Source organism: Penicillium citrinum (genome assembly GCF_028827155.1).
Source record: "Penicillium citrinum strain IBT 23319 chromosome Unknown utg000001l:1.0-4955037.0:1.0-4956770.0, whole genome shotgun sequence".
Lineage (NCBI taxonomy): Eukaryota > Fungi > Ascomycota > Eurotiomycetes > Eurotiales > Aspergillaceae > Penicillium > Penicillium citrinum.
In genome coordinates this window covers 4231726-4252479 of record NW_026622686.1, presented here as the reverse complement: position 1 = coordinate 4252479, position 20754 = coordinate 4231726, and the positions used below count along the sequence as shown (strand labels likewise).

General features: G+C 46.4%; 9 protein-coding genes across 9 annotated transcripts; 3 read left to right on the top strand and 6 right to left on the bottom strand.

Annotated features, from left to right (window-relative positions):
- Positions 1 to 359: 359 nt before the first annotated feature.
- On the bottom strand, positions 360 to 1548 carry N7469_001604 (fungal specific transcription factor domain-containing protein; the record flags this gene model as incomplete). Its single annotated transcript, XM_056640524.1, has 2 exons — positions 360 to 998; positions 1051 to 1548. 2 exons carry the CDS (start codon positions 1546 to 1548, stop codon positions 360 to 362), a joined length of 1137 nt encoding a protein of 378 aa, XP_056506281.1.
- Positions 1549 to 2960: 1412 nt separating this feature from the next.
- Positions 2961 to 4011, bottom strand: N7469_001603 (SDR family NAD(P)-dependent oxidoreductase; the record flags this gene model as incomplete). The annotated part of the gene is made up of 4 exons (XM_056640523.1): positions 2961 to 3234; positions 3300 to 3561; positions 3616 to 3868; positions 3931 to 4011. The coding sequence occupies 4 exons, from the start codon at positions 4009 to 4011 to the stop codon at positions 2961 to 2963; spliced, it is 870 nt and encodes a 289-aa protein (XP_056506280.1).
- A 339-nt stretch (positions 4012 to 4350) lies between these two features.
- On the top strand, positions 4351 to 5989 carry N7469_001602 (acyl-CoA dehydrogenase family protein; the record flags this gene model as incomplete). Its single annotated transcript, XM_056640522.1, has 8 exons — positions 4351 to 4530; positions 4582 to 4687; positions 4746 to 4771; positions 4818 to 4995; positions 5200 to 5307; positions 5383 to 5472; positions 5534 to 5592; positions 5660 to 5989. The coding sequence occupies 8 exons, from the start codon at positions 4351 to 4353 to the stop codon at positions 5987 to 5989; spliced, it is 1077 nt and encodes a 358-aa protein (XP_056506279.1).
- Positions 5990 to 6431: 442 nt separating this feature from the next.
- Positions 6432 to 8787, bottom strand: N7469_001601 (fungal specific transcription factor domain-containing protein; the record flags this gene model as incomplete). The annotated part of the gene is made up of 2 exons (XM_056640521.1): positions 6432 to 7893; positions 7949 to 8787. Coding segments are annotated over 2 exons (2301 nt in total), but the record flags the coding sequence as incomplete, so codon positions are not given.
- Positions 8788 to 9132: 345 nt separating this feature from the next.
- N7469_001600 (FAD-dependent oxidoreductase) lies at positions 9133 to 10949 on the top strand (the record flags this gene model as incomplete). Its single annotated transcript, XM_056640520.1, has 6 exons — positions 9133 to 9284; positions 9363 to 9520; positions 9597 to 10058; positions 10118 to 10241; positions 10317 to 10622; positions 10682 to 10949. The coding sequence occupies 6 exons, from the start codon at positions 9133 to 9135 to the stop codon at positions 10947 to 10949; spliced, it is 1470 nt and encodes a 489-aa protein (XP_056506277.1).
- A 708-nt stretch (positions 10950 to 11657) lies between these two features.
- N7469_001599 (uncharacterized protein) lies at positions 11658 to 12432 on the top strand (the record flags this gene model as incomplete). Its single annotated transcript, XM_056640519.1, has 3 exons — positions 11658 to 11993; positions 12055 to 12169; positions 12227 to 12432. 3 exons carry the CDS (start codon positions 11658 to 11660, stop codon positions 12430 to 12432), a joined length of 657 nt encoding a protein of 218 aa, XP_056506276.1.
- Positions 12433 to 13105: 673 nt separating this feature from the next.
- Positions 13106 to 13327, bottom strand: N7469_001598 (uncharacterized protein; the record flags this gene model as incomplete). The annotated part of the gene is made up of 1 exon (XM_056640518.1): positions 13106 to 13327. One exon carries the CDS (start codon positions 13325 to 13327, stop codon positions 13106 to 13108), a length of 222 nt encoding a protein of 73 aa, XP_056506275.1.
- Positions 13328 to 13862: 535 nt separating this feature from the next.
- On the bottom strand, positions 13863 to 15855 carry N7469_001597 (uncharacterized protein; the record flags this gene model as incomplete). Its single annotated transcript, XM_056640517.1, has 4 exons — positions 13863 to 14731; positions 14786 to 15117; positions 15180 to 15475; positions 15550 to 15855. 4 exons carry the CDS (start codon positions 15853 to 15855, stop codon positions 13863 to 13865), a joined length of 1803 nt encoding a protein of 600 aa, XP_056506274.1.
- A 3122-nt stretch (positions 15856 to 18977) lies between these two features.
- On the bottom strand, positions 18978 to 20188 carry N7469_001596 (uncharacterized protein; the record flags this gene model as incomplete). Its single annotated transcript, XM_056640516.1, has 4 exons — positions 18978 to 19305; positions 19370 to 19743; positions 19813 to 19935; positions 20006 to 20188. 4 exons carry the CDS (start codon positions 20186 to 20188, stop codon positions 18978 to 18980), a joined length of 1008 nt encoding a protein of 335 aa, XP_056506273.1.
- Between the last annotated feature and the right edge of the window lie 566 nt (positions 20189 to 20754).

Genomic DNA, 20754 nt, shown 5'->3' with positions numbered 1-20754 from the left:
CTCTTTTGCGTCATTGAGATCGTATACATGTAATCGATAGTTGTCTTCTCTAAATCCTGCTTTTTTAAAAGCCAAGCAAAATAAATCGTTGGGTTTAGCCAACTATTGGAAAATAACGTATCAGGTGCTCAAATCACTGTTGGTTGTCAAATATGACCAGGCGAGGCCTCGGAACCCGCAAACGTCGGAAGTGCCAGTGCGCTCAATTCCATTTTTTGCTCACGCTAGTTTTGACAATGAAATATTGATTTTCCGTCTTTTCAAAGAAGAAAATGAAGATACCCTCGGAATATTCCCTATCTATCATATCGAAAGATCTTTTGGAATTTAATTTCTGTAGAGCAAAAAGATAGCACTAGTCATACGTTCATAATTGTAGACGCAACGCCGTATTCACAATCCCATATATATGAATCAGGTGCTGGCGACTGTTCGCGATTTCCACCTAGTGCAGTATCATCCACTGGGTTATCTCCCATTGAAGAAATCAGAGCCACCACATCCAGGGGGATGTCATCAATCTGCCACGACGTTGGATCGAAGAAGTCTATGGTCTCAGGGACATTGAAGTTCAGATCTACCGCAGGAGCCTGTTCTGATTGGCACAATGGACTTGATCCCTGGTCAGGAGAGTGGGAATTAGTTATGGCGGCCAAAGAGATCACTGAGTTCAGGGCTCGGAGAGCTCGTTCGGCTGTATCTAAGACTTGCGAGAACCGCTCGAGTAGTTGATATGCAAGCCGAAAGGACTGAACACTGGCTTCATATTCTTTCTCCGTTGGAATAGTCTGCATACACAAAATAAGATGGTAGATGCATTCCAGTAACGCAGTGCAGAAAAAGAATCCACAGGGTATGACACTCTGACAACTTTCAGTGAAAGCAGCAATTGCTTCTACTGTCTCTGACGCAAGTGAGACACAAATACTATAGCATCTGGTGCCCTGGCGTTTCTGAATCGGATTCTGTCGAATAGTCAGGCGTAAAAGATTAAGCCTCTGGAATCCGTATTAGCTACATTCAATAGGAGCTGAGGACGTAACATCATACAATAAAAATCGCGAGACGCCGCCGGACGCAAGGCTCTTGCTCTTCCTGTGCCATATACACTCGATTGAGGAGATTAGTATCCCAGGACAGTTCGCTTGCCAGCTCTCTCTGAACCATCAAAATCCGAGTATCCATCAGCTCCACTTCCTTCCAATCTTGAGGCTTGGGAGCTGAAGCGGCAAAGAATGTATCCCAAATCAGAGACCATAACTTGCCAAGATCTACCAATACCTGCATATAACGATCAGTTTTTGTGGTTGGACCTTGCACAAATTCAGACAGTGCAATTTCAGTATCGCGAATGACATAAGGGCTCCCTGTTCGCTGCGAAATTTTTCGATCCAGAAAGTAAATGGTCCACCACAATCTTTTCCGGTTTTTGATGTCTTGTTCTGGGAGAGTGTTCCAAACTCGCTCTTCGTTGAGTCGGGCCCGCATGGCAAGTTGAGCCGCTGTCGAAACGGCCCGCGATGCATCATATAATAGCTCAGACTGCATCAGATATTCGGAGCTAAGGGCATAGTATTGTATGAGGTGGAAATCAATATGTCTCAGGGGCGAGCGGTGTTGAATCAATTTGCAACCTCGAAGAAACAGTGACCATCCAGGCCGTATCTCATATGACCCGGCCCTGGGCGCGCAAAAGCATTCAGCTATAGCCAGCATGTTGCACAGCAGGGCGATGAGTGAGTATTCCCCGGATTGGATGTCTATAATATGCTGATTGTCTGAATGTCCCAAGCTGTGCAACGCCTTCTCGATCTGAGCCTGAATTTCATCTCGCCTGATAAATGGAAAGAAAGAATCTAAATCACGGAAGTACACATCTAACAAGTGTTTCAACCTTTCAGGGCGAGGCAGTTCTAATGAGAATACTGGTCCCTCTGTTTTGTTTCTTTTGAAGGCTGAACTTTTTCGTTCCTTATCTTGCGGGTTCGCGATCTCGCGAAGGCATAAAAGCTGAGACGACAAGGAAACACTTCTCGGGCGGCAGTCTGCTATATCGTATGCATCGACCTCATTGTTCCAGTAATCTGGCGACTGACTATTTGCCTTGGCGTGCAATAGTGGCGTGCTATAATTTATCAGTCAGAAAGCAAGAAATCAGTGGTCCAGCAGAAATATGAAGAACAAACTAAGAATCAAGAGGGACTTCATTATCATGGGGTCTTCTGGAGTCCTGTACATCACTGAATGTGTTCCACGGTTAGGAACATGCCTACGGTAACTAACTAGTGTAAGATAGGATTTGGTCAGGGGCGTACTTCTCACTGGGAAGACTCCTTTTCATCCCTTGCTTGCGGCCTCTTCGAGTCTGGGGCATGTACGTGCATTCCTGTCTTCTATCATGACAATTGCGACAGGTTTGCTCTCCGGAACACTGGACGCTGTGAGAACGGGTATGTTTACCAAAGTGACAGATAGTATGATAGGTAATACCTTCACTTTACGGCGCTGACAATCCTGACTTAACCGATGTTAACTCTCTGGACAGAAATTTCTTAGTTGCCGTGTAGAAAATACCATGCTCTCCCGATATATCTCGATCTTTTTCCATCCGTGGGCCGCGTATTAGTAGGCGAAGCGACATGGGCCTCTCTTATCTGACTACAAGGAGAATCATCCGGGTCTGGACAATAGGTAGCGTAGGAGGGATCTCTTTGGCCGCCGGTTTCCTGCATTATAAATTAAATACAACGAATATATAAACCAGGACAGAATTCAGTCCTCTAAATATAATTTCCCAATGAGAAGTAATGTGTCTCAGCCCCGTAATGCGGGGAGACCGGTGTATAAAATGCTGGGGAAATGAATGCACCGGTGTGGGGAAAGCAAGTCGATGTAACTGGATTTTGGAGCTTCAGTTTGGCTTCTCATAGTTTTTCTTCCTTTGAGAGATTGATATTTATTTACATAAAACGACCCCCCGTACATTCGATACAAGTGCCAGTCATATACGATGACAGTGGACTGGCCAGGAAGAGTATCACACGCGCCGCCTCATCTGCCGAGCCAGGCCGACCTAGCGGAATATCGGAGACGTCTCGCCATTTCTTCGCATTCTCAGGGATTCCAAGTCTTATGGCTTGGCCGCCGACTTCCAATGTCTCTGATTTGGTGGGTGGTCGCGTGATGCGTGTATCAATCCAGCCGTAAGCGACTGCATTGGCCCGAACATTGAATCTAAAAACAAAGGATTTTTAGTAATGTGAACTGTACCAGTCATTGACAGAGGTAACTGAACTGACCGACCCCATTCTGCCGCTATAGTTTTCGTGAGTCCTAAGACTCCGGCTTTGGCAGTTGCGTAGTTGATCTGTCCCATTGATCCATGCAGACCTGATGTAGAAGATACGTTGACTATTACCTTTGGCATAGGCCTGTTCACTGGATCCATCCAGTGCCCGGAAAGCGCTCGCACCATGCGAAATGGAACATAGTTATGGATTTTCATAATGATGTCGAATTTGCCATCGTCCATTTTATGAATTGCACTGTCGTGACAAAAGCCTCCCAGAAAGTCAATATCTCATCGTTTCCCTCTCTCTGAAGGATGGACAATACCGGCATTGTTGATCAAGCAGTTGATCTTCCCCCATTTCTGCAGAACACTGCTCACCAGCAGTTGCGGAAACGCTTCTTCGAGAACATTTCCACAGAATACTTCTGCTTCTCCTTGAAAACTACGGATCTCCTTGGCCAATTTTTCTGCTTTCTCTCTATCCAGATCATTTATGGCAACTTTTGCTCCTCTTCGAGCTAATACCAACGCTGTGGCCCTTCCGATTCCTTCATACGTTCCGCTTGTCAGTACTGGCTTGCAAGAAGGCCAACCAATATATAGAACGTACCTTGAGCACCTCCGGTAATTAGTACTACCTGTCCATCTAAACGATCTGGATGGGCTTCCAGGCCAACAGGCTCTAGTTGTTGATGAATTTGCTGCAGGCGATCAGTCATCTTGAAGGGTGATAGTTCAAGACTCAAGATTCATGAAAGAGCTATCGGAAATAATTATTCGTTGAGATCTCTCTATGATATCAATAAATGGCTCCTACTTAAAGATGGATTTGGTTTAATTCCCGAGGTTGCGTTTCCCTTCGGAATTTCAAAGTTAGACAGATAAATCGAATATTCCGATGACCGAGACCGAAGCCGAGGCCAGGAATGGGTTCGCTTTTGTTTTGACTTCATCTTCGTAGGTATTTCCTCTAATACTTAATAAACTTGCGATCATGAAATATGTAGTTCCAGATTATCATTCTTGTGAACAAAAGATCTGAATTATTCACTCTCAGTATGACTTCCGCTCTCACCTCCGACATCCCCGGTGCAGACCCAGCATGGCACACGCAAAACGACCACCCATTTTACAAGCCCAGTCACCACCGGCTCCAAAGGTTTGTCCGTGAATATGTGGACACATACATTGCACCCAACGTCGAGGGCTGGGAGAAAGCCGGAGAAATACCCGCCGAAGTGAGATTGAAATGATATTGCACCCATTCAATGGAAGCTTATTATTTGTAGGTGTTCAAGAGACATGCCTCGCTGGGGTTTCTAGCAGTGTCTGCATTTCCTCTTCCGAAAGATTACCTCTCTGGTGTTGATTTACCAGCTGGTCTCAGCATGGACGGTTTGTGTTATCACCAAAATTATCAGCTAGAACCTTCGTGACTGACCAATGTCCGCAGAGTGGGATGAGTTTCACGATGCCATAGTAAGCACATCCTCTCTTCACAATTCTAAAATGCTAACACAACTAGATCATCGATGAAATGGCTCGGTGTGGATACCTTGGCACGGTCTGGGGCATCAATGGGGGCGCAGCGGTTGGAGGGCCACCACTCCACCACTATGGAACAGCAGAGCAAAAGAAAAAGTATTTGGCCCCTTTATTAAGAGGAGAGCAAAGGCACTGTCTAGGTGTTACGGAACCTGCAAGTATGTGCTCTTCTCAAAGTTGACCTCAATTCTTTTTTTTTTTGCTCTACTAGACCAAACTAACGAAAGGTTTCCAGTCGGGTCCGATGTTGCTGGCCTCATCACCACTGCAAAGAGGTCGGCGGATGGAAAGTCCTACTTGATCAACGGCGAAAAAAAAATGGGTCACGCAAGGTCAAAAGGCAGATGTTGGACTCATTGCAGCCCGCACAGGACCACCGACTGCGAAAGGAATCTCGGTATTCATTGTTCCTCTGAACAGCAAGGGGATTTCGAGACGAAAGATGGAAAACTCCGGCGTAAATTCCAGCGGTAAGTTAAGCATTAGATTCTCGATGTCTTACAAGTTTCCCGATCTCTAATTCCTGATCATCATTCAATATACAGGGTCCACCTTTATGGAATTGGACGACGTGGTCGTCCCAGTGGGGAACATGCTCGGAAAGGAGAACCAAGGCTTCGAAATCATCATGTCGAGTATGAGCTCACGAAACATACCCAATAGCTCTGTATATCTGACTGCTATCCTGTGATTTAGCATTTGCCCACGAGCGTCTCTGGGTGGGAATAACCGCCCTTTCGACTATCCCGAGTCGCGTATGAAGATGCTTACCGACATGCCTTGAAACGCAAGACGTTCGGCAAACCTTTATTCGAGAACCAGGTAATCCGGCAGAAGTTTTCGAGAATGGCAAACCTTCTTGAGCCCACTCAAGCCTACATGGAACACTTGGTATACCGGTCTGTGCGGATGCCGGGCTTAGAATTCTCGCCTCTGGCAGCTATGCTTAAGGTCCAGGCTGCGCATCACCTAGAGAAGGTTTCGAGAGAAACACAGCAGGTTTTCGGGGGACTAGGGTACTCTCGCGGTGGACAGGGATCGCGCGTAGAGCAGATTAGTCGTGATGTTAGAGTACTTGTGGTCAGTGGTGGGAGCGAGGAGATTCTGCTGGATATGATTGCGAAGCAGCAGAGACGACTGGCCAATTTGTAAGATTGGGCCATGTATTATCTTTCTGTCATGGATCAGCCTGAAGCAGGATTCTAGGATTCTTAAATGCCGTATCATTTGTTTTCTCCATTAGAGCATCTTCAACGACAACTTTGATAGCATCTTTCAATCTTGAAAGGTTCTCACTGGCCAACTGTATCATAAGCTGCGATTTATTACGACTAGCCTCAAAGAGTCCTCCGGGATGATTGTTCAGCCAAAGTATGCTTTATTGCTTGAAAAGTTTCGCGAACGCCCGATCCTTTAAGTTGCGGGCTTCTCGGCTTCTACTTTAATACACCGGTCCTACCAAAATAGTTGACGCATGGATTCCTCTCAAAAACTGCGACTACTTAGATTTATATCTGGACCACTCCAAGCCTTTGTCGCTCACAAAGAGCAGAAATATCTGTTCTATGTCCATTAATTGATTTCTAGCTAACTTTCATAGCAAATCTTCAAACCCGGGCCCAAAGATTTCGCGGAAAAAGTCATTGAATCCGTCTGACCCAGGGTCATTTTTATCAGATATAGCTGGGGTCAGGAACGGATCCCAATCTGAGACAAGTGGGCTCCTATGCACCATTTGTGGCTGCGAAAGCTGCCATTGAGATGGCCGACGATGAATTCTATAGCTCTGGGCCTGTGATGAGGCCGGCTCACCAAGACCAACAGCTCTAGCTCGAAGTATCATCATAAGATGCTGTCCCAAAAGCGCCGCAATACCGAAGCGATGTGGAGGTGTAGTGCCAGCACGCTGGAGCTGCATGGCTACCTGACTTAATAGAGCGAGGAGCTCCAGGTCACTGCCTGTCCGAGGCCCATACAAAACTGGGAATAATTTTAGTGTCAGGACCGCTGCATAGGATATCATCGCCCACGTGGGCGCCAGCATGCAGTATAGCGGCTCTTTTATCCTATCCAAGTCGCGGACGGCAGTTTCGCAGCAATTGATAGCAACTTCGAAACAATCTTGTCGAATTGCGTCCAAGTCCTCTGCGCGTGAAATTGAGTCACTCAATGCTAGAGACATTGTCCAAAGTCGGCCATGATGATAAACGTAGCTCAAGAAGATTCTTGATATTTGCTCGGGAGATGGATTGGTAATACTTCCTTCAGGTCTAGGAAGCCATATATGACACCAGGGCTGAAGAGAGGCGTCAATCAACTTCCGAATCCAATGGGGATCGGAATGAGGATCCTGCATTCCATTCTTCATTTCTACCTGCAACGATGCCAGAGCTCTTCTTAAACAGATGAATGCACTGGTGTATTGATCGGTCATATCCGCCAATGGGTGTAGCCACCATGTTTCGACAGCTCGCGTCAAGTTGGTCTCTGGGAAGCTTTGAATACGACCACATGCAGCACTGTTTGCTCGGTCCCATAAGAGGATTCTCAGCCAAGTTCTTTCGCGATTACGGAGTAGTCGTTGTTTGTGAGTGCCCTCATCAGTCATTGGCTCTGGTAGGGATTGTCGAGTCTTTGCTGTTGACGCTGGAGATGAGAATGGCACGTTCTGGTCATTTGGCTCATCCGAGGGCCCAGGCCCATCAGCGAGCCCAGCCTCCTGGTCCATTCCCAAGTCCGTCGCGACTCCAATAGCATACATTGTGTAGAGCCATGACCGCTCCTCGGCCAGGGTCTTTGCTGGAGTGGCCGACAGCAGTGAAATGTAATAGCCTTGTACGATCTCAACCGACTTAAGTCCGCAAGTATGCACATATCTTGATAGTTTTTCGCCATGCAATCGCAAGCGCTCCGCGATAGGAGCGCAAGCATGGTCAAAAAGGGCGGTTAAAGTAAGAATCCAGGTAAAGAGCAGTGAAGATCGATTACGCACAAAGTCTGGAGTGTGAAGCATTGGGTCGAGAATGCCATTTATTGGATGCAGTCGTGTGAAATATCTAAGAAATTATCAGCCCTGCAATCATAGGCCATGAACAGAAACTTGGCCCTTACATTGGGAATAGATAGTTGACTTCATCCATCGTAATCAGTCCGAGCTCGACCGGGTCCAAGTCCGGCCCAATATCACGTTGACGAGTTCCTGTTCGCTTAAAGTATTCCAGGGGTCGATGCCCTGCGTCAACGCAGGCCAGTAAATTATCCAGACCCTGGACAAGACTTGCCCGGTCTAGCTGTAACCCCAGCGAAACATACCCTGGCCTGTGGAGTAGCCGGTGCCCTTCACTTTCTCCCATTTCTGAACGAGACAGCCTTCTTGATTCTGGACTAGGTATATTGTTCACGGAAGTTGAAGCTCCTTCCGCTGCTTGGGCAGCATCAGATGCGTAGGCCAACAGCGCCAGTGGATTACTCATCGGTTCGTGTGGTGGTTTATCGTGGTCTTCCACATGCTCCTGGTACTCATTCTGATTCGAAGCCCCAGGAATCCTCACTTCCGGTCCAAGAAAAGGCGTTGTGGGGTCCTCTGGAGTGTCACTTGTGGTTATGCTGGGCTGCTCTGATGGCTCATCCACTAAAAAAGATTCAAGCCTCATCTCTTCTTCCACAGATTCTGAAGATAGAAGTCCAGTCCTTTCTTCTGAGATATTTTGGGAATGTCTCGCTTTCTTCGCCTCCACCTGAAGCTTTCTGTACGCCTTTTCGAGCCCGCGATATCGACCCAAAGCACCTCGTCTCCTCCCAAGCGGTCGCGATTCGGGGGTTGTGCATGGTCGATTAGTCCTTTTACACCGGTCGCAAGGCTTGGGATTAGAATCAAATGAAGGGTTTTCGGGCCTTTCTTCTGCGCGGGTGCATTTCATCTGACTTGTCAGCGATGGCCATTGTGATACCTGAAAACCAGAAATACCTTGAGTCTACGACAAGCTTCGCAGGCCGGAGCAACCGCCGAGCGAGGGCGCGCCTGTAAGCTCTCTTTCCTATATTCAGCAGACGACATACTGATACGCCATCAGTATTATCATAGGCGTAAGAATGGCCTTCGGGACTAGCAGAGCCCTGCAGATTTGCAGCTGGAAAAATTGCGGGGAATTGTTTGCGGGGGTGGAGTGCACCGGTCAATTAATTAAAATGCCGGTCTCGGATATGTCCTTTTCCCGTTCTTCAAGTGCAGAAATATAAATATTAACCACACTGACCCCAGGGGAAGCTCTTTGAGGTCGATACATTTGTTGAAGATGGATTCTATCACTGTGGATGTACTTGTATGCGGAGGAGGGATGTCTGGCATGGCCTGCGCCTCTTTCGCAGCTCAAGCTGGAGCTCGAGTGCTTGTGGTTGAGAAGCAGGATACCGTGGGAGGATCATCAAATTACTCTGCAGGGATGTTGTATGTGTTTGGCAGCTCAAATTCCACCTGGCAATTCTGTCAAATCTCAGTTCTTATTCACTAACTAGTCATTAACAGCTGGGGACCCCAGACATACGAGAAGTTAAGGTCCTGGGTTCCTGATGGGGATCCTGAATTGCAACGTGCATGGATTGCCGACTATCTTTCTGCTGTACAATGGATGCGCGAGAGGGGAGTTCCCACAGCGCCACGATTTGATGGTATTATGACAATTGGTAAGACCCTAAACGTTTACATTCTACTTAGCTCTTACTATTATCTCGACTCATCCTAAGTATTGCATATCTCTAGGAATCGGTTTCCCTATAAAAATTCCCGAGCTGCATAACCTTCATCGCAGCAGAATCATGTCGAGCAAGACTGACTCAGATATCTGGACAAATACTGCAATCGTCCAGCTCCTCCAGGAGATCCCTGGCGTGCCAGGATCTCGCATTAACGGCGCAATTGTTCGTCGCGAGTCCTCTGAAGGCAAATCCCTGTCATATTATCGCATAACAGCAAAGACTGTGGTTCTTGCTACAGGTGGTTTCCAAGGCTCACCTAACCTAAAAGCGCAATATCTCAGTCAAGGCGCGGACAATATTTTTGTTCGTTCGAACAGGGGCTCAGTTGGAGATGGCCTGAACCTGGCATTGGGAGCTGGAGCAGCAACAAGCAAAGGCATGAATACTTATTACGGACATCTGATGGCCGCACCTCTTTGCGCAGATCAAGTAGATCCCAAGGACTATCTGCCACTGGCGCAGTATCGTGAGTCAACCAAACATACCATTCTTCTCATTTCATGCGGCATACCTGACGACCCACAGAAAGCAAATACTGTCTGCTACTCAATCAAGCCGGGCGCCGTTTCACAGATGAGTCTACTGGTGACGAGATTATCAATCAATACCTCGCAAAGCAAGAGAAGCGACGAGGCTTCTTGATTTTCAAGTGTGTTCATATTTTACCCTTTGGGTCCCTGAAAAGTGATATGCTTCCACGCTAACACACTGTCCTTTTTGATAGCGAGAAAACTCGTTTGCAACACTGCATATCTGCACTATTCCCCAACGCAGGCGATATCGATCGTCTCCAAAAGGCCCGGGATCATGGATGTAATGTAGGAACTGCGGCAACTTTGGATGGACTCGTTCAAGTTCTCGCTAGTTGGGGAGTCGATAGTATCGGGGCCAAACAAACGATCACGCAGTACGAAAGGGTGGTCCGTGGCAAGGATTCTGGTCAGGGGTTAGATCATCCAGTTGGTGCGCCGCCTCCTGCGCCTTTGGTGGAGGGCGAGGGTCCATTCCATGCAATTGAAGTCCAGCCATCGTAAGAATATCTCAACCATGTTTAGTGGTGTTCACGACACATACTGACAGCAGCTTCAGAATTACTTTCACTTATGGCGGGATAAAAATTGACAAAGAAGGACATGCTCTCACGCCGGACAACACGAAAATCCCTGGCCTTCTTGTTGCAGGTGTTGATGCCGGTGGTTTCAGCAATGTGGGATATGCAGGCGGGCTGGCACTGGCCTTCGTGACCGGCTTCTGGGCTGCGAGAAAGATAGCAAAGGATTTGAAGCTCCCAGTTCCAGAGCTTCCACCAGCAGACCCTAAAGACGCTGCGATTGCATCAATAAAGAGTCGCCTTTGAAGTAGAATGCGAGTATAGAAAGGCCTTGGCGCATGCTCGGTCTGTCATTGGCTGCTTGTAAGGAGTTCACATACTGTACTGTTAACAACATGGAGAATCTTTCTCGGAATTCCTAATCCCGGATGCTCTGTTTTGGAATATGGCTTGCATTGTAACTCCTATTAAACGCTTCATACATAGAATGGTTTTTTATAGATTTTCGAAGCTCTCCTCTGCCCCACTCACTGTCCATAATGCAGGGACCTCAATACGGTGACAGATTTAATGTCGACTTGGGTTCGCAGGTGGACTGAAGGTTCGCTTCATAACCGCTGCCCACTTTCCAGTGGAGACTTTAATGAGCTCTGTTCGCCTGGCCATTGTTCTACTCCCACGTAGTCCTATCCCGTCCGATAATATCACCCCCACTTATAATTGGATACCGGGAAGAGCCTTAGCGTATTACAAGCGCCGTAAATTGTAAACGTGGTGGATAACGGTCTCGGACTCTATTGACCAAGGTCTCCGTACTACTCCGTACTCCGGACGTGATGCCTTGATTGTTTTCATTTTGTGGGTATTCACCGACGATCAACTCTGCATAGAGTTTTTCGTCGCCCGCTTATAAATACATTAGACATGTTCTGGGCCATCAAGAGCGGTTGAGCCAATTGCTGCTTTCACCTCAAAATAATAACAGCTGGGAGGAACATCATATCAGCAGGCATCATGGGATTAAGCCAGTCCAAGCCTTTCAACAAATCCACACGCAGTTTGTTGAAAATCACTCAAGAGCGACGCACACACTACAAGTTACTGGGGAAAAGCCCGATTTCTGATAATGAAATTGAGACACTTGTTCAAAATGCGACAAAATATGTCCCTACTGCCTGGAACACACAGTCATCCCGGGTTATCCTACTACTAAATGACGAGCACAAGAAAGTTTGGGATATTGCCCTTTCAGTAATTGAGGGTCTCGTCAAGGCGGGTGGTATTCCCAGGGACATGTTTGAAAACTATACAAAGCCCAAGTTGGAGGCTTTCAAGGCCGCCTATGGAACTGTAAATAACCCCTTTCAGCTGTATTCCAATGTAATGGGTTCAGGCACTGACGTTCGAAAAGGTTCTTCTATTCGTTGACTACGAATCTCTTGCCGCAACCAAAGAAAAGTTCGCAATCTACGCAGACAAGGTTGACACTTTCGCCCTGGAGGCGAATGCCATGGCTGAGTATCTAAGTTTGTGACCCTTTGTCTACTTTTTAATAGTATGGGACGCTCTAACAGCCAATCTAGTCTGGATTTCTCTTCAATCTGAAGGACTGGGTGCAAACCTTCAACATTATAATCCATTGATTGATGATCAAGTCGCGAAGACATGGGATATCCCCAGCTCCTGGAAACTTGAGGGTCAAATTGTTTTTGGCACACCCGCCGAGAAGGTTGAGGAAAAGGAATTTGATCCAATTGAGTCCCGATTCAAGGTTTACGGGAAGAATTAGATGCTGTCGTCTTATTGTTGGATACCAGTATTGCTTTGCCAGCTGCCCTGGTGGTGCTTATATATTACAAATTAATCCTAAGCCATGTGCATATCAGAACCTTCTGATATTATTACGACCACGCCTTTGAATAAGACCTACCGTGGTCAGAGATAAATTACAGGAGAATTTGGCAGTATTAGTATCTACCGCAGCCTCCTGTGATAGGTTTCAGTGACACGAGTTGATTTGTTTCCTAGCAGTATGTAACCAACCTTGAAAGAAAACTTCTTCACTGAAAAAAACCATATTGGCTGAAGCGTGATGAGAGCTTTCTGTGCTAGCTCACGTGAAGGGGATTCAAGAAGCCTTGGGGAGGTCACTGAATTCAAATTTTAGGGTTAGCATAATCCTATAAGGCCCTCTATTCTAGTGTGATATGATAATACCATGCTTCGACACTTGTAAACTTGGATATATCAGAATTTTTGATGTCTGATAGGTAAGAAATTGGGCGCTTTTAGATTAAGTGCTAGCAGCGCTGACGTTTCGTGCTCCTATACTTTTTAACAACTGTAAACACTAGACAGGACAGACCTGCGGTACAATGCCCCTCGAACTTGTAGTTTTGGATAATTTTACTTCTTGGTCGGATTCGACCTTCATTCTCCCTTGTAGAGTCTTCAAATTCGAATTAGCATCCGATAAGAGCCAGTGTCAGTGCAGTTGGCCCATCCTCCGCATTCACATCTCCACAGTAAATCAGAGCACCTTGACCGATCCTCGCTCCACACTGCAGCTTGTGTCTTATCCACATGAGTCCGGGGGGGGGGACAAAGCTCTCTGTCATTGCACCGGGAATAGGGACAAACATTTTTTCGTCGGCTCTAGCATGTTTGACGTGGAGAACCTTCATGTTGTATGGCCCGGGCAATGAAGACCGCTTGAGGCCAGTGGGTACCGTACTAGTGCGAACAAACCGGAATGTCGTCCGGTGATAGTCACCTTGTCTCCAAGGGAGACCGAAGGCTTTGAAGAATTCGTCAAAATGGTCCCGCTTGGTGAAGTTCGTGAAATGTAGGCCGACGATAGCAAGCCCTCCGCTTTCAATGTAGTCCCATTTCCGGGCGGAAATAGGAGATGGAAGGTCCAAACAAGGGCCGTAACATTGCCGTTTACTCTTCACACTGAATTAGTCTACACACTTTAGAATGGTAGAAATCTATTCCAATGTGGTGATTTAATGTATATTTCTCGACATTGAGAGATCTGATCTCCAAGATTCGCGATACGCATGAAGTGGGTATGTGAGTTGTTGTGTAAAAACGAGTTTGTTAGATTAAAGTTTACATACAAATAGGAGTGCTACACTAGTTTACTATTAAGATCCATGCAATGGATTGCATTGCAAAACTTCACCCTTGACAATAATTAAGTTCAGACTTTATGACCTAGGCTATATCATCCTGAGCAATCGTCGCACCGCCAGTAACGCCGTCAGTGATTCCTTTCACGAGGGCTTCAAAGCTAACCTCAGCATCAGCCGAGGCCCGCGATGGCTGGAATCTGCTAAATTCCTTCTGGCCTGAGATAACTTGCAATATCTCATCAATATTGAGGCCCCAGATATTGTCTGCTCTCCACGCAACATGCGTGTCAGGGCGCACAAGTACCATGTTTCGCTCCCAGATCCGACGAACATGTGGCTCGTCTTTGATGATAACACGTGAGACAGGAATCTTGAGCCTAGCAGCCGCCGCTATGAGTCCGTCACTTGCAGATTCTTTATTCAGACTTTCAATATCGTCATCCACAAAGTGAATCAAAGTCCATTCCCGTCCAAATAGGTCATAAATGCTGGTTTCCCCATCTTTCAGAAACACATGAGGTGCCCGGGATCCTGGACGGGTGCTGGGACGATATTGATCGGGTGTCCATTCGAGCTCAGGGGTCCCATCAGGATAGATAGTTGGGGAATGATAGCGAAGATCAATTTCAATCCCTCTGTCCTCAGTTTCAGGTCCGGATTCCTGAAGAAATTTGCCTATGCGTGCTCGTAGTTCTTGACCCTCGTTTGTATCTTCATCAATCGGATTATGATCCTGTGGGTACATCTGTGCCAATTTGATATGCTCCATTATGTGACGATGGGCTCTTTGCAAAGTGCGAATTTGCATCGGCCTTCGCTCCATGTTATACGATTTTAGAAGTAGTTCACCTCCATATCCTTTAACTATCGCGGCCAACCGCCAGCCAAGATCAACGGCGTCCACGACGCCACTGTTCATTCCATATCCACCATGAGGCGGCATTCTGTGTGCTGCAAGACTTTATCAGCTGCAGTCATTGACTTCATTGTGGCAGTGGAGCTTACCGGAGTCGCCTGCAAGGATCACTCTCATTTTATCCGTATAATATTGTTTAGCAATGCTGAAATTTGGTGCCCATTCACTGTGTGCATATATTTCATCAATTTTGATTTCATGTCTCTCCCCGGCGGGGGCCATAATTCGGTAGACGACCTCAGTAGGATCTACTGGGCCCTCTGGAAGGAGATGTGTCGGAAGATGAGCAGTAAAAATATCATCATCATTTTGGTCGAGAATCACTCCTCCGTGCGAGCAGAATGTATGCCAGTATTTTCCAAATGATCTTTCTTCAGCAAATTGGCGGGATTTAAAATGCACGAGATGCATTCTTAATGGCCTTAATTCCGAAATATGATGTTAGCACGTTCATCTTATGATTTCACTTTGAGGGAATCATACATTTGGCCACCAGTCATCGGGATTCGTGCGGTTTTTCGGATTCGACTTCCACCACCATCACAGGCGATGAGATATCTGCTGTGTAAAACATGATATTCGCCGTTCTGATCAACAAAAGTCGTACTGACACCCTGATCGCCTTCGGTATGCACGAGATAGGCCCATCCGAATTTAGTGGAAATGTTGCTTTTGGCTTTTAATTTCTGTCTCAGCCAAGTTTCGAAAACTGGTTGCATGCATCTTTGGCCTGCCTCTGCGCACTGCGTCCCATCGTTTGTATTTTTGATATTATCCCTCTGGCCTTTAGATGATGGCAATTTCTAGTGTCTTCTTAGCAAATGATACTTCACTCTCGTTCCGCCAATCTTACCCAGTTGGCCAGCAGGTGTCCTTTGCCATCTAGTCTGGTCGCGAATTGAGTATCAAATGTAGCATCCTGACTGACGCTCCCATCAAGATCTCTGTATTCCTGAGCAAGCCCTAGAATTCGGAAAAGCTCCATGGATTTGCGATTTGTCAAGTCCAATTTAGGCCATTTACTGATTTCGAGCGATCTTTCGGCTAAAAGACAAGGTACACCTAAGCGGTCCAGTTGATAGGCAAGAATCATACCAACCGGGCCTGCGCCAACAATAACAATCGGCACATCGTGGGAGAAAGATACTGTTGATGACATGGCTCCAAACGCTCATCAGCTTTGATTATTTCAAAATAAAACGGGCGAGGGAAGTCATCCAATCTTATATTACATCAAACCAGCGACCCAATGCTCTGGAGACGTGGGCTTCGGGTGGAGACCTGACATTACAGCAGTGGAACGATGGAACCATAATCCTCTCTCTACAAAACAGTCCGACTGCGGATCCCCCGGCGGATCCTGCAGTACATATTGTACTTGTACGAGACTCCGGAGCTCGGTTTTTTCCGAGTTCTTGTGATCTAGTTCAAGAGACAGTCCGGAAATTGTGGACAATTCGAATTCAACTTTCTTAAGACTGTATTTTTTCTGTTTGTATCTGCACAATGCTCTATACCGATAATCCACCATGGCTGTATTCATGGACGTGCCGTGGAGTATGGCGAAAATATTTCACAACTCAAGCGGTGATGATACCTCGGAGCTGCCATGACTTCCCGTCTTCTGCGGTCCCAGCCGGTTGGGTTGAAAAACAATGGTTTTGTTGTTTGGAGCCCCACGACAGGTGAAAAAGAGCGGGGACGTGGTCTAAGCGTGAGTTTTTTAAAGGAAACACGAGCCACAACGGCCAAAGCTGTGTAATGCTGGCAGCAACGGGTTTAATTTGACCAGGCGGATAAACAGTCCCTTGGCTGTCACTGAAATACCTTGTATTAGAAGGCAACTGAATGTTTAATTTCTATTGATCAATACGTATCTGGATTTTCTTCGTAATACGTAGTCATTGCCTTTCTGTAATGAAGTTTTGCCCCCTGGCTAAATCCGAGTACAACACACTCGAGAACATCGGGGGAATATCCTCTCCAGGTTCCTCATGGTCCAAATTAAAAATTGACACAGTTCCTCTAACAAATGAGTCCTGCCAGTGAACTTTTGACGGCATTATATGATTTAGTGTCCAGAATAAGGGCCGCATCGTTCTGGGCAGCATCATCAAGATGTCGGGAAAGGGGCTTCTGAAAAAAATGGCCGTGGGGGGTTTGACGAGAATGACCCGGTTTACATTTATTATAATATCATAGATTGCACTACAGTAAAGATGTCATTCTAGACAGCTTAAACCTAAAACAATCATGCGTTCATTCCGTTCGCGAGCTAGTGAGCCCAGTTGTTGATCTGTGGAGCCAGTGGCGAAAACTGGAGGTAGTAAGATACACAAACATATTGTCTACAACATACATAAGCTTGGATCTTTTGATTTTCACCCTGGTTTATCCACAGATTGTTCTAAAGATCCTGTGTATCAGATTGGAGAGTCTGATTGTCGAGCTTAGGATCGTCTTACGAAGCCAAGTAACCTACAGTGATTCCCTGTCAATATTTTTGGAAGCAAGTACACAATTCCCCGCAAATCTATCTCTTATGTGGGTTGTGACATTTAATGAATAGGAATGGATTTATGCCCTGGTCTTTCAGCGTATTTAGAAAGTGTTATAGTACTATGTGCCGATGAATACCAAGACACGCTATAGCAAACGCCCCAAATACCTCCAATCCTCGATGAAAACATCTGTATTGTCGCGATATAGTACACTCAAGCAGTTTTCTTCATGCCATGACCAACTTGAACTTGAACGCCTCAACCTCGAGTGAGCCAGCCACAGCACTTTGCTCGGGGGTTCGACTATATTGTCCCGTCGTCCGAGCTCAACCACCTGCACTGAAGATTATATTCTCAGTGAGTAGCTCTTCAGCTCTAGATCTTGACAGGTATGGAGCTAGCAGCGTGGGCCTAATTATCAGGTAGTACCCGGCATTTCGGCATTTCCCTCCAGGATCTACCATCTCCACCTCCGCAATATCTAATATTTCTCTTTTGTCAGAAGAAATGCATTGGTAATTTGCCCCGAACTTTTCTTTATGACTGATTAGTCTTTCGTGTTGGCATGGCTTGTGATTCCACGGTGTGGACTTTATCGATATCGACGCGGATCCATAGGTATGGATCAGCGTATCACTGATTTGAAGTATATTGTGGATGCATTGGTTGACTACCCAATGTACCTAACATTTATGTTAATACAAATACCGTTGACCTGGGCTCTAGAGATGCTGAGAAGACCAGGACGTTTATGGTAGCTATAGTGCTAAACACTCCACTCAAAGATCATCCGGACGAATTTACCGCGACCCTTGCATCGCTGACTATTCAAGAAACTCTCCTTTGGGTCTTGATGCCAACTAAAGCAAACTCTAAGTATCAACCGGCCAGCTGGCCTAGTGGTAAGGCATCCGTTTCCGGTGCGGGAGATCGCAGGTTCGAATCCTGCGTTGGTCGTTTTTTGGATTTTTTGCCCGCTTTGCAAACCCGTAGTAGAAAGGAAAAGATGTCAAATAATTTTCGTCCTTGAACCAAAAAAAAATCTTATTTATCTATATATCTAAGTTTCACTTTTCTATGACTCTCGCTCTCTCTGACTGAGTAAAACAAATTTCTTCTCCCATCCAGCACAGACCTGACAAAAACAATTTTAAACGAGAAGCAAAAAACGACCAACGCAGGATTCGAACCTGCGATCTCCCGCACCGGAAACGGATGCCTTACCACTAGGCCAGCTGGCCGAATGATAGGCGTTTTTCAGAATTATGGTTATATGAGACAAGGTTAAATCACAGCTCTGATCACACATTTATCGACTAACCTCACGCCCCTTCTAGAGCCATATATAAACCCACCCGACCCCAAATAGAAGAAGATCTGACATGTAAAAGGGTCAAGCACACAGAGCTAAAATGCTGTTTGATTTTGTAAACATGCGGTGTAAAGATATATTCAAATCAGGACCAAGGTGTTATTTCATCCACAGGCACTGCGTCAAACTGGAATAACTTTCGTCGACTACATACTAGTGTAGTACTGGGCGTTCTACATCAATGATCACTTACAGGCCAGGGATGAGTCCCGTATGCAGGGGAAAAATAACCCCAAATTAGCCCAAAGCTCAAGATGGAGATGATCATAACTTCATTTTTCTCGTCTCAGTTTGAAACCAAATTTGTTTTAACCCCGACGAATAGAATCTCTATCTAATCGCGCGGAATTGCGCGTAGAATGGATTTCCCAATCCGATGTTATTTTGATCTGCCCGAAGGCCCACTCATTAAACCTTTTTCCCATGGGTGGTTGGGTCACTGTGACTAGGGGGGATTTCCGGCTCGGAGTCCTCCATTTGTCCATTTGACAATACACTTGCCTTCCAGTACCTATTAGCGACATGATCTGACCTTGGAGTTTGCACTATCGATGTGCATTCAGTTGTTCCATTGATCCTTTGACTGCCCGGTGCCAGCACTGGTAGACATGCAACGATTATACCCAGTAAAGTCTCGACACTGGACAAAAGAGAGCCTCGAGCAGACCCATAGGTTGAATCGCCTGAGATAAGGAACAACTCGGTCTTGATTCGGACAGCAGAGAGGCCAATGAGACTGCAAAGGAAACATTAGTACATAAGAAACGATGGAACGACCGTCGAAGCAGATGAATACTCACACAAGACCTAGGATGTAGATAATAGCCAGCCAGACTTTTTTAGGCCATGTTAACTGCATGTTCCGGATGACAGGTAATGGGAGAAGAAGGATGAAAACGTTGAGAATAAGCCCGCTCACTGCACAGCCAGTGTGTAACTTATTGCGGTTGCCACAGTCGCCTTCCAGACTGGCCAGCCAGACTTTACGTGATGGTGTGCATATGAATGCAGTTGCCAGCGAGCTTGCAATCCAAAGAGCCGAACATAGACCCATTCCGGCATAACTTAATCGCATCGCCAGTCGTTGCTGGAGACGGCGAAGATAGTACTGAAGGATAGAAAGCTGGGTGAGTCCAAGTACCGTGGCCCAGAGAAGCTCTCCAATGTATGTAAGCTGATATCAGATTAGATCCTTTCGAAAATCTTCTCAAGCAGATACTGGCGTATCTTGTTGAATACTTACCTTTTTGAAGCGTACAAAGGCTTCGGGCCCCCCCCCAGTACGGTCGACCTCATCCGCATGGAGTCCCATCCCGCAAAGCAGAATGAGAAGTAATTCCACAACATATCTGCCAAGCATCACGATCTGTGATGGGCATATCAGTATGTCGTTCGCCAGTGATCCTCCAAGCACCATGGAGGGTTTGCCATCTTACCGTAGCTGCCACAATGAACCAGTCATTTCCTTGCAACGATATTTGTAGTCTACGACGTGACCATAGTCGAAACCCAACAATGACGGAGACAGCTGCCAAAAGAATTGTCTGTACCGCAATGTCGGCCTTGCCCAGCCAGTTATGCCCCAGGGCATGAACGAACGTTCCTGTAGGCATCGACATCACCCAGTAGTTCACATACGACTCCAAAGAGCTTGCAGAACGGACATGACCCAATATATTAAATATTGCATCAAAATATGCCAAGACACACGAGGGAAAGAAAAGCGCGGGGCTCGCTTTAAAGTAAGACTACTAATAGGTAAAATACCGCAGGCAGAATCTAACAAGTGGAAACCCTGCAATATTGCAGACCAGATCAGCGGTCACGGAAATCGAAGCCAGGCGAACCAACAATTGCAGACGGAAAATGCTACAGACCCGGCCAGATTTCCCTTCAGATTAAGTTTCAGACCGGTTTTCTCGAAAGCCCTAGAGCGTGGCGGGCGTGAAGTGGTACCGCTTGGGTCTCCGGCAATGCCAAAACTACGGCCCCAGTGGGATCCACTTAGTACTATATCTCTAACACCCGCGTTTCACACACTCAACGGGGGATATTGAAGCTGATTTTTGTCTAGGAAGATCCTTGATTGCTATGATTCCTCGGTTTCAAGAGGGACATTACGAAATCTTGATCGTGCTACCGGAATCTCACATGCATCGCTAGTCCACGATCAGTAGATCTGGGC